The sequence below is a fragment of the Callorhinus ursinus genome, unplaced genomic scaffold, assembly GCF_003265705.2.
Source record: "Callorhinus ursinus isolate GAN/ISIS: 27379988/994484 unplaced genomic scaffold, GSC_fseal_2.0 scaffold13, whole genome shotgun sequence".
In the NCBI taxonomy this organism is placed as follows: Eukaryota; Metazoa; Chordata; class Mammalia; order Carnivora; family Otariidae; genus Callorhinus; species Callorhinus ursinus.
In genome coordinates, this window is record NW_027397075.1 from 29,957,184 (window position 1) to 29,972,256 (window position 15,073).

The 15,073-nt window shown below is 37.3% G+C and overlaps 1 protein-coding gene across 14 annotated transcripts in view; it reads left to right on the forward strand.

Annotated features, from left to right (window-relative positions):
• Nucleotides 1–15,073, forward strand: part of PRRC2C (proline rich coiled-coil 2C) — a 92,796-nt gene that overhangs the window by 55,552 nt on the left and 22,171 nt on the right. For 13 of the 14 annotated variants that reach the window (XR_003209508.2, XR_012380535.1, XM_025877437.2 and 10 more), the window contains exons 17-23: nt 1,347–1,555; nt 5,244–5,398; nt 6,451–7,213; nt 7,616–7,701; nt 12,279–12,467; nt 12,617–12,868; nt 14,071–14,163. Coding sequence is in view for 12 of the 14 variants with exons in the window: in XM_025877437.2 (XP_025733222.1) it covers nt 1,347–1,555; nt 5,244–5,398; nt 6,451–7,213; nt 7,616–7,701; nt 12,279–12,467; nt 12,617–12,868; nt 14,071–14,163 (1,747 nt within the window). In the remaining 2 variants the exon portion in view is untranslated. The remainder of the gene's footprint in view (nt 1–1,346; nt 1,556–5,243; nt 5,399–6,450; nt 7,214–7,615; nt 7,702–12,278; nt 12,468–12,616; nt 12,869–14,070; nt 14,164–15,073) is intronic. The other variant, XM_073900015.1, reaches the window with a different exon arrangement.

Genomic DNA, 15,073 nt, shown 5'->3' on the forward strand with positions numbered 1-15,073 from the left:
ATATTAGGAAAAATTACAGTAGCAGTATGCCTAGTTTTTGTTCATTCTTTCATTTATTTGCCTAATTTTTAATAGGTTCTGGTACTTACTGCCTATATAAACTCTGCTTCCTTGCCAGTAAAATAGGGAGGAAATAATGGTACTTTTAAACTTGGTGAAGATTACGGATATATTTGTGACTACATAACATATCTGGTGTATAGTAAACAGTTATTATTATGGTTTGCCCTGGTTTTTGATCAAATTCCTGGGTTTGCAGCCTGAGCTGATAATTTATTCAGATAATATATTAATCTGCATTGGTTAGTTACAGTGTACTTAGCATTGCAGGTTACCACACCCATCAACGAAAATATTTTGGCTTTCTGATAACTTAGAAAAAAATTTAGGGAAATAATGTGACCAGTTGTGTTTCCTGAGTACCGTCTTAACACGGAATTTGAACCTCTCTTCAGAAGGCCAAAAGAATTAGGATGGCGTGTGTAGTTACAGTGCAGTTACCGCCTGTGATGAAATGCTGGTTTTGAGTAGTAACACTCGAGGAAATGTTGATTCTGGTTTTATGTAATGTAGATCTCAACAACTTAGCAAGACTCCTGTGCCATGTAGATAACAGCTTCGAACCTGCAGAAATAGCAGTTACTGGTTGTAATTGAAATGAGTCTTGAAAGAGTCCCATTTAGAAGAAATGATTTTATTCTTTAAATGTTCGAGCTCATGCTTTGTGTCAAGCACTTGGTAAGCTCTTATCTCAAGTGATACTGTCGGCTAAGATGAAAATGAATTTGTAAACCCATTTTCCAAGGTATATTTTCATAAATTAAAAAAATCCAAGAATAAAATTTGATAGGAAACAAAAACTCTGGAAATACATTGGTTTGTGAAGTGAATTATTTCCATATTAATGGTTTTTTGTATGCTTACGTTTATGTATCTGATTGATACACATAGTATAAACAGAATGCTTTTTAAATTTTTCATATGCTGCCCTGTTGTGGAAAAGATCCAGTAACAAATACTTGGGACTAGCTTGGATCACAGGCATTTTCTGCTCCAAACCATGTTGATTAGTTTATTTATACCATGACAGACAAACAGACACAATAAGAGCCTCCAGGGCACAATTGGAATTTTGGAGTTTAATTCCTGGAAAGAAAGTCCACCTCCTTTATTGGGAAACTCAATCTTAGTGAAGTTGTACTCAACAGAAGTCCCTAAAGCTTATTGGTTTTAGAGTCTTCTGTCCCACTGCTATTTCTTCTTAGATCAAACTTCAGAAATTGCCAGTAATTTTTCTTCGGTTCCATTATGTGGAAGTAATAGTAACTTGAATTATTGTTTTGTAGGCCATTTGATGACCAGTCTGCAGGCACAGCTGTTGTTGATCCTGTCAATGGCAGCTCTGCACACCACCAGGAAGGAACACCTAATGGTACAGGACAAAAGAACACCAAAGATTCCACAGGGAAAAAAAGAGAGGACCCCAAATCAGGCCCTAAAAAACCCAAAGAAAAAGTAGATGCACTATCACAGTTCGATCTCAACAATTATGCAAGTATGTCTTATATTCCTTTTATGTATGTATTATGTTACGTTTGAGTCGATATTATAATAAAGAAGTCATTAAAGAGGGAAGGAATTGGTCCTGCAAGGTCTAGATAGAGGCTGATTATGAATCACTAATTGATATAATGAACTAAAATAACACCAACTTTTAGCCCAGCCCTGAATGCTTGATAAAGTCCTTGTTAAAGATAATCTATAGGGTTTCACTATTCCTCATAAAAAAGAAAATTAACTGCTCCACCTTGCCAGACAGGTGTAGGGAAGCGTAGAAGACTAAGAGGATGCTTAGGTGTATCTCAGTGTATGCTTTATCTTCTGTGAAAGAAATGTTAACCTTAGACTTAGACCTTTGACAAAATTGGTATCTAAGATATGGTAAATAGAGCATAATAGAGTGGGAGACAGTGTTGCTCTGGATAAATACTTTCAGAAAGCCATGAAGTAATAGGATATGAAATGCAAAGGGTAACACATGCAATAAGAAAATATTTGTTGAAGAAGTTAACAAGGAATATCTATGAGAAGGCACTTACACATGTAAAAATGCACTGTTTGCCCATTCATTCAGATAGACTTAAGCTGGAAATACTGTGTAAAATTGAGATTTACTAAGGCCAGATCATATCAATGGGAAAGTTAGGTTAGGTACTACTATTCCAGTATTAAAAAATAAAGATGAGAATTTTCATCTTGTTAATGGTTATTTAAATATACAAAACTTGATTTGGGCCCAGGACCTTGGCATTATTGTTTCATTCTCAACATGTTGTCCCCAGACCGTCAGTATCACCTAGAAATATGTAAGAAATTCAGAATCTTGGCCCCTACCTCAGACCTACTGAATCAGAAACCCTTGGAGCAGTCTGTGTTTTAACAGAATTGTCCAGGTGATTCTGATGCACACAAATAGTTGAGAACTGTTGTTCTAGAATACCATTTTAGGATTCACATGGGAAAGAAATAATCTTAGCTTAATTGCATGTTTAAGAGTTTTTAATTAGATTATGTAGAGCAGTGGTTCTCAACAGGAGTGATTTTGTATCCCAGGCAACATTGGGCAGTCTCTGGAGACAGTTTTGATTGTCACAACGTGGGGCTGGGTGCTACTGACATATTAGTAGGTATAGGCCAGGGATGCTGCTAAACATCCTAGAGTGCACAGGATGAGCACCTCAAAATGCTGATAGTGCTGAAATTGGAAAGCCCTGATTTAGAGAACAGAGTAGACCCATAGGAAGGTTGGATGCCAGTCTTAATGGTGGTCCATAAAGAAAGGAGAGTCTAAACCCCACATTCCTAAAATGGCAAATGAAGATTACAAAAAGTCCACAAAACATGGCAGATTTGTCTTTCCAAATAACGGTTTACCAGTGTTCTTTCTTCGAAAGAACTTTTGGGGTAGGAAATTCCCAAAGTATTACATTATTGGATTAAGACATAAAAAAGGTAAGAACTCCCTTACAATTCTGAGTTGACAGTGGAAACTGAGGTATACATTTTAAAAACTCATTAAATGAGTTACTCATCTTTAGGTTGTTTTCCTAATACTCGTTAAGTAATTTCTTTTTAGCCCAAAATGTTAACGAAGCACCAGGCAAGACCAGGGTGTTGAAAACGAACAGAAAGTATCATTCAAATTTCTACAAATGTTGTGTGTAGTTGGGTAAACTAACTTCAAAACATTCTAAAGAAGCTCTTTGGAAGAAAATTGGAATAGTGGGTGATGGCATGGCTATGAAGAAAAGCTTTAAACACACACACTTTTTAGTCAAAGTGGAAGACTGAGATGAACTTAGAAATATGAAGAGGTTTCATTACCACTGTGAAGTGATGGAGTACATGGCATCCATTGAAATGTTTGACCTTTCATTGAAATGAGCATTGCTCCTTAAGCCATATGTAGAGCTATCATAGATGAAACAGAACCGATGAGGCTTTTGTTAGAAAAACAGAGTAACACGGAGCGCCTGGCTAGCTCAGTTGGTGGAGCATGCAACTCTTGGGGTTTTCAGTTTGAGCTTCACATTGGGTGTAGAGGTCAATTAAATAAGTATTTTTTTAAAAGAAAAGAACAGAATAACAGTAATAGGTTTTTTTGGTTTTTTTGTTTTGTTTTTAAGATTTTATTTATTTGAGAGAGAATGAGAGAGAGAGAGAGCATGAGAGGGAAGAGGGTCAGGGAGAAGCAGACTCCCTGCTGAGCAGGGAGCCCGATGTGGGACTCGATCCCGGGACTCCAGGATCATGACCTGAGCCGAAGGCAGTCGTTTAACCAACTGAGCCACCCAGGCGCCCTAACAGTAATAGGTTTTTAAAGAGTGGAAGCCAGGGGCGCCTGGCTGGCTCAGTCAGTTAAGCATCTGACTCTTGATTTTGGCTCAGATCATGATCTCAGGGTCCTGAGATTAAACCTCTTGTGGGGCTCCATACTCAGTGCAGTGTCTCTCTCCCTCCCCCCTCCCCCTGCTCGCACACACGCGTGCACGCTCGCTCTCTCATAAATAAATAAAATCTTTTTTAAAAAGGAGTGGAAGCCAGTTTTAATATTTATGATTTGTTTTCCTAAATGCACATTTTTAGCTATTCAAAGAGCAATGTTTTCAGGTGGATTCCCTGTAAACCACTCCCTAATAATACTCTCTTGCCATCCCTCACAAGTTATCACCATCCTGAGTTATATGTATATGGATCATTCCCAAGCAAATAACTATTTTTATTGTGTGTTCACCAATTAAAACATACATTATTTGCAAAATTAAAATAATTTATCTGAATTGCCTCACCCTTTTCTTATATTTATTTTGGAAACATTATACCTGCAACCATAAGTCACATTGCCTAAACTATTTTAGTTCTTTTAAATATTAAATTTAAGGGATCTAGATTTCTTTCACTCACTGGGATGTATGATTTTAAGAAGATAGCCTGAATATGTTAGTTGGACAGTGAGTTGAAGATACATCTTGAGTTATTCATCAGCTAGGTTATTATGACGTATGTACATCTCTTCCACTTTACGTTCACATAGAACTGTCACATATTTTTCTTTCTTTCTTTTTTTTTTTAACAACTACATATTGTAGACAAATGGTCTACATAGAATAGTCATTTAGAGTCATAAGACCGGCTTGACTATTCACCAGCTCACCTTTAGCATATTGGCTTCTCAGAGTTTATTTCATCCTTAAAAAGGGGGAACAATAGTAATATTCACCTCTTAGAATGGTTACATGCAAATGAAATAAAGTGCTGTTCAGATCTTTATAGCACAATACAGATCTGAGGCTGGGAAAGTAGAGGTTAAGGAATTTGACTAAGATAGTAGGATGATACTGAGTGATGTTTTGTTTTGTTTTTTGATACTGTTTTACAAGACATCACTGCTATGTTAATGAAGAAAAAAAGGTGTATATCATTCAGAGCACTTCAGAAAGTCAAAAGACTTTCTTTAAGCTTGTTTATGAAATCTTTTTGTATGTCTCTGCATTCTTTTCAAATCTTACTAATAAATGGCCATTGTGTGGTATGGGAATTAGGTTATACTGTGAGTTATAAGAACTAGATTTTTGTCTTGTCTTTTTTTTTTTTTTTTTTAATCACTACTGGACTAAACATTTCTATTTACCTTTTCAAGATTGAAAAAATATATATCATTTTAAATCTTCCCATACCCATAGGTGTTGTTATAATTGACGACCATCCTGAAGTAACAGTAGTGGAAGACCCCCAGTCAAATTTGAATGATGACGGTTTTACTGAGGTGGTTTCCAAAAAACAACAAAAACGTTTACAGGATGAAGAACGTCGAAAGAAGGAAGAACAAATCATACAGGTGAGTGTTACGTTTGTTGCTAGTTATTTGTTGTGCAGAATGTATTAACAAGTGGTTAAGGTTTCTATCTATAATGTCAAGGCTGCATTTATTCAAGTGTTCAGAATGATTTTCACAACTTTAAGCTTTTTACCCAGAATTGAGGTGAATTTTAAATAGAACATAGTCACTGTAATAGCTCACCATGTGCCTGAGTGTAGACCGTATTCACTTTAAATCAAAAAGATTTCATGTTTCAGTACTGGTCATCTTATTTATCCCATCTTACTTCATGGCAGAGGTAGAGTTAATTTTAAGTTATCTTGGAAATCTAATGAATACAACTGCCATGATCTAATAAATTGCAGATTCTTCACCTATAAAGGTTTTGATTATAATCTAAATTAGTTCATTTAAACACACAAAATGAATCAAGATTAGTTATTCCATTTAAATCAACCCAAACACCCATTATGCTAAATGCGGACACAGGATAAAAATAAGTAAAACACATTGATCATAGTGATAACAAGCTCTAACAGGTGAGAAGCCTCAAAAACAAAGAAACACTGTAAAAATCTTACATGAGCGGTAATACTAAGTTCAAACAAATATAGAGCATGGGACTAGATATTTTTAGAAGTCATTCATTGATTTGTCTACTCATTTATTTTGGAAGGTAAAAATAGTGCATAAATCCTATATAGCATAACACCCACAGATTAATGTTTCTGTGGTAAACATGAGTGAAGTTGATAAATTGCTTTTTGTCAGATTTTGTTGCCAAATGAATTCATTGAAAAATTCCTTAATTTTTTGAATTTTAGAATTAGGGAAGAGAGATTGTGGAACCATTTATCAAGAATGTATAATACATTTAAGTCTTTTTTCCCCTTTAGCATCTTTGCTTTTCATAATTTAAAATCTCCTTAGCAGCCTTGATGTTTTTGCTCTGTTGAGTGCCTATTTTGAAAAGTAAAGGAGCTAAATTAGTAGATCTTGTCAGAGACTGTGTTCATGAACTGTACTTTCAGTTACATTATTGACAAAAATGGTTCCTACCAATTTTTTAGGTCTGGAACAAAAAGAATGCAAATGAGAAAGGAAGAAGTCAGACTTCTAAGCTTCCTCCACGGTTTGCCAAAAAACAGGCTACAGGGACCCAGCAAGCACAGGCTCCAGCTCCAGCTCCAGCCTCGGTTCCAGGTCCAGCCTCAACCCCAGTCCCAGTTCCAGCCTCAGCCCCAGCTCCAGTCCTAACCTCAGCCTCAGCTCCACTCCCAGCCTCAGCCTCAACTCCAGTTGCACCCTCCACCTCAGCTGCAGCCTCAGTCTCTTCGTCTTCAGCTCCAGCTCCAACCCCCATCCTTGCCTCAGCTTCATCCCCAGCCTCTGTCCCCATCCTTGCCTCAGCCTCAATTCCCATCCTTGCTTCAGCCCTAGCCCCAGCTTCAGCTTCAACTCCAGCCCCAGCCACCTCAGCCCCAGTAGCCCCCGCCTCAGCCCCAGCTGCCCCAGCCCCAGCCCCTACCCTAGTCCCTGCCCCGGCTTCAGCCCCGGCACTGGTCCCAGTCCCCACTCCAGCCCCCAGTGCACCATCCCAGACTCAGGGACAGACTCATAAACCAGTCCAGAGTCCGCTACAAACTACAACACAGTCTTCAAAACAGCCACCACCTTCAATTAGACTGCCTTCAGCTCAGACACCTAATGGCACAGATTATGTAGCCACAGGAAAGTCCATCCAGACCTCACAGTCACATGGCACACTTACAGCTGAATTATGGGATAACAAGGTGGCCCCACCAGCTGTGCTGAATGACATTTCAAAGAAATGTAAGTTCAACAGAGAAGTGAAGGATGGGGTCTGGCGTGAGAATGTTGGGGTTTGTTTTCAGTTTTATTTGTATACTCAGTATGTTTTTTCCTAACCACCTCCTTTTTCTTAGTAAGAAACAGTAATAGTAATTTTTTTCTTAGCTTCCTTTCTTAAAACCTTTGTTTCTTGTGTTACGATTTTAATGGCATATTTTATGGGCATGGTTTTGTGTTGATTAAAAAAATACACAATGTTTGGGGGGGAGCTTATATTTATTTTGGTATGCTGAAATCTCTACGTGTATTGTGAAAATCTTTGTTTTATTGTCTAGCTGCCATTAAAAGAAAAGATAAAGTACATCAGGGATCATTATCCTCTGAATTTTAATGGTTCCATTTCCCATGACTTCTTTTTTTCAGTAGGTCCCATTAGTCCACCACAGCCACCTTCAGTCAGTGCGTGGAATAAGCCGCTAACATCGTTTGGATCAGCTACTTCATCAGAGGTAGGAATAGACTTAATAATGGCCTTAGCAGGGTTAGTGTAGCAGTTCCCTTAACATAGTTCCCAAACTTGAATGGGCATCACAATCACCTTGGGCGGCTTATTAAAATAAAATAGATTGCTGAGACTCGTGCCCAGAGTTTCTGTCTCATTAGGTCTGATTGAGGGCAGAGTATGTTTCTAACGGGTTCCCAAGTGATACTGCTGCTGGATCTCTATGTTCATAGGCTGCTTCTCACCTTTAGACATAATAAGGTTAGCATTTTTTAAATTAAGTCTCAATAAAAGTCCTTTTATACAGAGGATATAAGTGCAGTTACTAGTTTTTCAACTTTCTACCATGTCTTTAGCCTGAAATAATAAGGCAGTATAATTACCTAGAAGCAGAGTTTACAGGAGGTTCAACATAATTTCTCAAATGTGCAGTATTAGTAAATGACAACTTAAGTCAGCAGTTTTTCACTTACTCATTGAACAAAAATTCCTTGAGTGTAATATACCAGGCAGTTTTCTAACCCATGGGCTTACAAAACAGGGAGACAGTGTGATAAAAATGGACAAAAAGCCCTGCAGTCAGGGGGCTTCCATTGTAAATGGGGAGGGGGGACCACTAATGTATACCAGATAGTATGTGGTAGATAGCTAGTGGACCACTAATATATACCAGATGTATGTTAAATGGTGATCAGTGCTAAGGAGAAAAGCAAAGTACAGAAGGTGCATAAGAAATTTCTCAAGGAATCTGGAGACAATTTAAAATAGGTTGGCCAAAATGTGCCCCTTAGGTGACGTTTGAGTTAAAGACTTAGAGGTGATAAGAGAGCATGCTATTGAAATTTCTGAGGAAAAGTGAAATCTTGGTTCAGAGAATAGCAAATACAAAAGCCCCCAGAGAGGGGCATGGCTGGTGTGTTTGAGGAAGATCAGGGAGGTCTGCATGGCTCTAGTGAAGTTAAGGGATGGAGAGACAACAGATGAAGCTAGAAAGATAACAGAGGACAGACCCTACTGGGCCTTGGGGAGATGTAGGAAGACAATAGATAGTGTTGAGCAAAAGAATAACAGGACCTGACTTTTTCTTAGAAGATGATTTTGAGTAGTTAAGACAAGTCTGTGAAGGGCAAAGAGTAGAAGTTAGGATGCTGTCATAAATCAAATGATGGTAACTTAGACCAGAGAAATGGCATTGATGATGATAAAGAATGGTTCGTTTCTACTTGAAGATTTGAAGATAGAGCCGACAGATACTGAAGGATTAAACATAGTATGTGAAAAAGAATGAGATTTACCTCCAAAGTTTTTGACTTGAGCAACAAGAGGTATAGAGTTGCCTCAGTTGTGATTGGAAGCTATAACATGGGATCCACATTGGGGGAAAATATAAGGGAGTTTGGTCTAGGGCATGTTAGATTTAGGGTGTCTGTTACACATCTAAGCGGAGCTGTTGGGTAGGTTGTGAGGTGGAAGAGTCTAGAGTTCACAGGAGATAATCTAGTTTGGAGACCTGAATTTCACAGCCATTAATTAGATGGTGCTTAAAATGAATGAGTTGAATGAGACCACCAAGGGAGAATGAGTTCTGAGAGTGGTTAGAAAAGAGAAGAGAATCAGAAGCTAAGTCCTAAGGTTTTCCCTCTCGGGGATGTGGGGGATGGAAAGTGTCCTCAAATCTCAGTGAAAGGTGAGTTGAAAGGAGGAGGGATAAATTGTGTCCGATGCTGCTGGGTGGTCAAATAAGTTAGGCCTGAGAATTGGAGCTAATGACATGGTGGTCACTGGTGATTTTGACAAGAACAGTGTCAGTGGGGCAGTAGGTACAGAAGCCTGGTTAGAGTGAATTTAAGAGAAAGTGGGAGGAAAGGTGCATTTAGAGAACTTAAGAGTAAGTAGGTTTGCTCTAAAGGGAGAGCAGAGACATGTGACAATAGATAATAAAGGTACAATTTTTTAAAAATTTAAAGATTTCTTTAAAGAAGTCTTCCTGCTGCCCCAACGCCCACTGTAGCTTTTTGACTTAGGTCTGGAGAAGACTTCATCATCTGTTTTAAAAGTTCTACAGAGATCTCAAGTGAAATATGGAATCACTGCATTCAGTATTTAGGATCCTCGATTTAATCATTTTTCTTCTGCCTGTTGGTATTGACATTAGGATTAATCATAGCATTTCTTACATAGATATTTCATGCTAATATGAAGGACAAAGTGGAAAGTTTGTTTCTTTTGTTTTGGGTGAGTGCACTGGATTTAATGAGTTTATTAAAACGTCTGGTCCCAGTCTTTTAAATTGACATTCAGTGCAGGAATAATTTCTCAGCACTCTAAGCTGCAAGATTTCTCTTGGGGACGTTCTACTACAGGTTTGCAATACTGAAAGAATGCTTACATCTGCCTTCAGCCAGTTGAAAGAGGAAGATACTTTGGTAGTATCTCATTTTTTTCACACACATCTTTCTTCATCCTCTTTGTGTTCTTTATGTTTTCTGGATAAAATGTGATTTTTTTGGTGGACGTTCATTGCACATGATTTTGGAATATTGCCTCGTGGTGAACTTTTGAGCTAGCAAAGTTGTATTTCACTTTTAATTTATTTCAAAGGATGGAAAGTATTCCTTAATGGGACTTCCTGAATTACTCTAGTGAAGTACAGTTCTTAATGATTATTTTGTTCAATGCTATGAATGTTAGATACACTGAGTAGTCTCACAAAGATTGATAATATGATCTAAGCTTTATTATCCTTTCTTGTATTATATATATTTTGTGCACATTTTTTTGTTTCAAAGGATATGATATTTTCCTAAAACATTCTCTAATAGTTCTCTTAACTGTCCATTTATTTTTGAATTTCATTAAATTATTTATAACTTCTTCATTGTTTCTGTACATAGTAGATTTCAGTGATTACTGTTTGACTTTTCTAATACTAACTACATTTATACTGAACTAACTATAGAATTTCAGCATTGACTAAAGCAAACAGATTTTTATTCTAAATTACATCAATAATGTTTGCCTGTATTTGAAAGAGAATGTTCAGATACTAAAAATAAATCTGGGGGCGCCTGGGTGGCTCAGTCGTTAAGTGTCTGCCTTCGGCTCAGGTCATGATCCCAGGGGCCTGGGATTGAGCCCCGCATCAGGCTCCCTGCTCCACGGGAGGCCTGCTTCTCCCTCTCCCACTCCCCCTGCTTGTGTTCCCTCTCTCACTGTGTCCCTCTCTGTCAAATGAATAAATAAAATCTTAAAAAAATAAAAATAAATAAATCTGAATGACATGCCCTGTTCATAATGTTGACATTGTTAACACTGTTAAATGTTAACAGTAACCTTACGCAGTAATTGATACACAGAGTTCAGGGATGCTGAAACTGATGTGAAGTAATGATTTAATTATAAGACCAAAGCCTGAAGTTGAACTTTGTCCCAAGTTTTGTCTATTTATTTCTGGAAATGTTAAGTAATTGTTATAAACATCTCTGGCTTATAAAACCGTGTGTTGTCTAGCTTTCTATTTGTTCATCTTCTACTGCTCCTAATACCTGCCATGTTCCAGCCTCACTAGCCTTTTTTTTTTTTATTCTTAACCTTTACACTAGGTGTTTGCTCTGCCAGAAACATTTCCCGCTGATTTTGTCTTTTACATTGAGTTTCAGTGTGACCTCCTCAGGACCTTTTTCTGTCTACCAGTCTAAAGTGGCTTAACCATATTTTGATTTTTGCATGTCCCTCATCAGATTTTCTAGTTGTTCATTTTCTCCATTCACTGTAATGCAGCTTCTGCAAGTTAAGATTCTTAGAGTCTCTCTGGATCAGTGCCTAGCACAAAGAAGATTCCACATAAATTAACAGTTTAATTGGATTCCTAAGGTGTGTGCGCTTTATTACCAATCACAGAGTATTTTACTTGACATTGTTTCATTTTATTTCCAGGCATACTTTTTTAAAAGTGGGTAACACTGGTGTTGCTGTCTTTCTTCTTTCCCTCACTCATTCATCTGTTTATTTGTTGCTGGTGCTATCTTTGTGTGTTTGTTGCTTTTACATTTGTTTTAAAGGAGCAAATAACTTGAGGCTATGATTTGCTCATAGTAAAACTCATGACACCTAAAGCCAGGACTTTAAAAACTTAAGTCTTGGGTGCCTTGGTGGCTCAGTCAGTTGAGCATCTGATTCTTGATTTCGGCTCAGGTGGTGATCTCAGGGTCCTGGGATCAAGCTCCTCACTGGGCTCCATGCTCAGCTCAGAGTCAGCGTCTCTCCTTCTCCCTCTCCCTTGGCCGCTCCCCCCACTCCTGTTTCCATGCACGCGTGGTCTGTCTCTCTCAAATAAATAAATCTTCAAAAATAAATAAATAAATAAAAACTTTAGTCTTAGTTTCCATTTTATTCCTTTTTAATACAGATCGGTAGTGGCTAAAGGAAAGTTTCTCAAAACATGATCAATATCAGTTAATACATAGATCGCTTTCAAACTTCCTTCCATTGTACTTTTGAAATATGTGCTACTACATACATCATTCGGTCATATTTGACCTCTGTTTGCTTGGATAAGCAAGTTTGAAAATATTCTCTTCCTAGGGAACAAAGAATGGTCAAGAAAGTGGAGTTGAAATTGGAATTGACACAATTCAGTTTGGTGCTCCAGCTTCAAATGGGAATGAAAATGAAATTGTGCCTGTACTTTCGGAAAAAACTACTGACAAGATACCCGAACCTAAAGAACAACGGCAGAAGCAGCCACGGGCAGGCCCTATCAAAGCCCAGAAGGTAAATTATAATTCATATTCCAGATAGAACTGTATGAAAGCCACTAACACTTTAATGGGAGAATCTAGTAATGGTTGTGAAATTGAATTTAGTTTTCAGTGAATGTCTTTGATCATGATACCCTTTTGTCATAAACATTGAATTTTTAGCTTCCAGATTTGAGTCCACTAGAAAATAAAGAACATAAACCAGGTCCTATTGGAAAAGAACGTTCATTAAAAAATAGAAAAGTAAAAGATGCCCAACAGGTGGAGCCAGAAGGTCAAGAGAAACCAAGCCCCGCTACAGTCAGAAGTTCAGATCCTGTGACAACAAAGGAAACCAAAGCAGTTGCGGAAATGTCTACTGAAATAGGAGCGATGATTTCCGTGTCGTCCACGGAATACGGCGCTAACGTGAAGGTAGGCAACATGCGGTGGTGATGCAGACCGTGTCGAAAATGAGTGAGGAAAACAGTGATGATACTTGTTTTTTCTGTTCTTTTTCTTTTATTTTGGCTTGAGGCATATAATTCTGTAAACCATCTGGGTTATTATTTCTACAGGGAATATTTTATTTCATCGTATGCATTTGTGATCTAAAGAAATTCCTTACAGTAAGTTATTTCTTTATGTGGAAATCTCAATTCTAGACTGTTGAGTAGTTTGAGGTGAAAAATGAGTACATTAGATTAGAATGCTTTTTGCTGGGTTTACAGGCTTTTAAAGGATTGCTCTAGATTTTTATTTTGTTAATGGAGTTACAGTGGCACCTTATCTTGCCCACTAGTAAGATTTTGAAGTCAGGAACTAAGTCACATTAAATTTTCAGTAACTCCAGTATAGGCAGTTTTCTTCCGAGTTGGAATAGATCATTGTTTCATTGGTTGAGCACCAGAGGAAATAACTAACTTGAATTTAGGAACCATCTTTAAAAATACAATTATTAAGGCAAGATGCCAGGAAACAGAGTGACTTATATGGACTCACATTTGTGGGAATAGCAAAATTTATATCTGCCACTTTGTGTTCACTCTGGTACATATTGGGAAGAAAGGTAAGTGGGAACTTTTGTGTTATTTGTATATTTTTCTCTCTTAATTGCTATACAGTCAGTATATGTAAATAAAAACTCTTATGATCCACCTCTACCATATTTAAAGAAGAGGTTCATGATGATAAACAAGTTTATCCTAAAACCTAATTGCAACAACTAAAATCTTGACATAATCAGTAGTTGAAAGTAAGCTATAGATTATGAGAACCACACAGTTCTTTTAGTAACCCACAGAAATAAATAGTACTGTTGGCAACTTCCTAGTACTGTGCATGCATTTAAATTATTAACAATTTTTTAGTTGAATTATAGTTGACATGTAATATAGAAATGCATTTTTAAAAAATGTACAGGACCTGGCAATAGTTGAAATGTTACCACTTCCGTGGTGAGTCCACATTTGTTTTATCACAGTATTAGTCTTTAAGATTTGAGTGACTTGAGTCTTAAGATCTGCTCTCCTCTCCTGCTTTCCTCCAAAACAACTTTACAACTGTTAGGCTGCCATTAGAAAATGAGTTATTAATTTAGTCTACAACGTATTTTTTTTTCTATTACTACTCCACAGGAGTCTGTAACAGACTATACTACACCTTCTTCTTCTCTGCCTAACACTGTGGCTACTAATAATGCAAAGATGGAGGATACTTTGGTTAATAATGTAAGTAATCAACCTCAAATGTGGAAAGTGTGGTTAGGAACCTGGCTATTGTTATCTAATACATAGTGTGTGACCAGTGTTTAATTCTTGTCTGGGAAAGGGTTGTAGTGAATTTGCATTTTGGAGCACTAATAATTAGCAAAAATAGTCAAAACTTAGGCTCAGTTTCATAAGTACTAATCCTGTTAACCTGGATCTGGTAAGAATTTTTGTTCTTCCTTCTACATTCAGCAAGTTCAGTAATTTATTTGGTTGGTGATTTTGTTCTTAAACCTTTTTACAATGCAGTGAAAGCTCGCTCAAAACAAAAAGGCAATCAGGGTGTTACCAAGAATTCAGGGGTTTCTTTTTAAACTTGAAATTTTTTTTTTTTTTTTTTTTTTGCTGTACCTTAGCAACAATCCTGTAGTGAAGTTTGAGCTGTAATGTTTATGTAAGTACTTCAGAAACTCTTAAATGCTGTGTTAAAAAGTGGTAGTAAGTCATGTAAATTTTTAGGCTGTAGTTTTCCAGTACAGCTATGTTATAATTCAGGATTACGTTAAGGCAGTACAGTCCATCATTTTGCCTAGTTCATTGACTGACAGGTGAAAAAATTGTAAACCCAGACAAGTTAGGTAACCCCCTGTAGAAAAGCATTTTAGAAGTCACATGTATGACCCTTGTTTCGGAGGGCAGGTGTGGTAGAAATTTGGTCAGCTGCTCTCTTTTTTAAACACAGCTCTCTATAATGAGCAAAGGCTCATTCTTATCAAAAATCTCCTTCACAGATATATTTAAAGGTTTCTCACAAAGGGTTTTAACTCTGGCATTTTAAGAATAAAAATTGTATGCCTTACAGTATTTTTCCTATGCTGTCTATTCTTCTTTCTAGCATCAAGTATAGAATTGTAGAGAGGCAAGATGCATT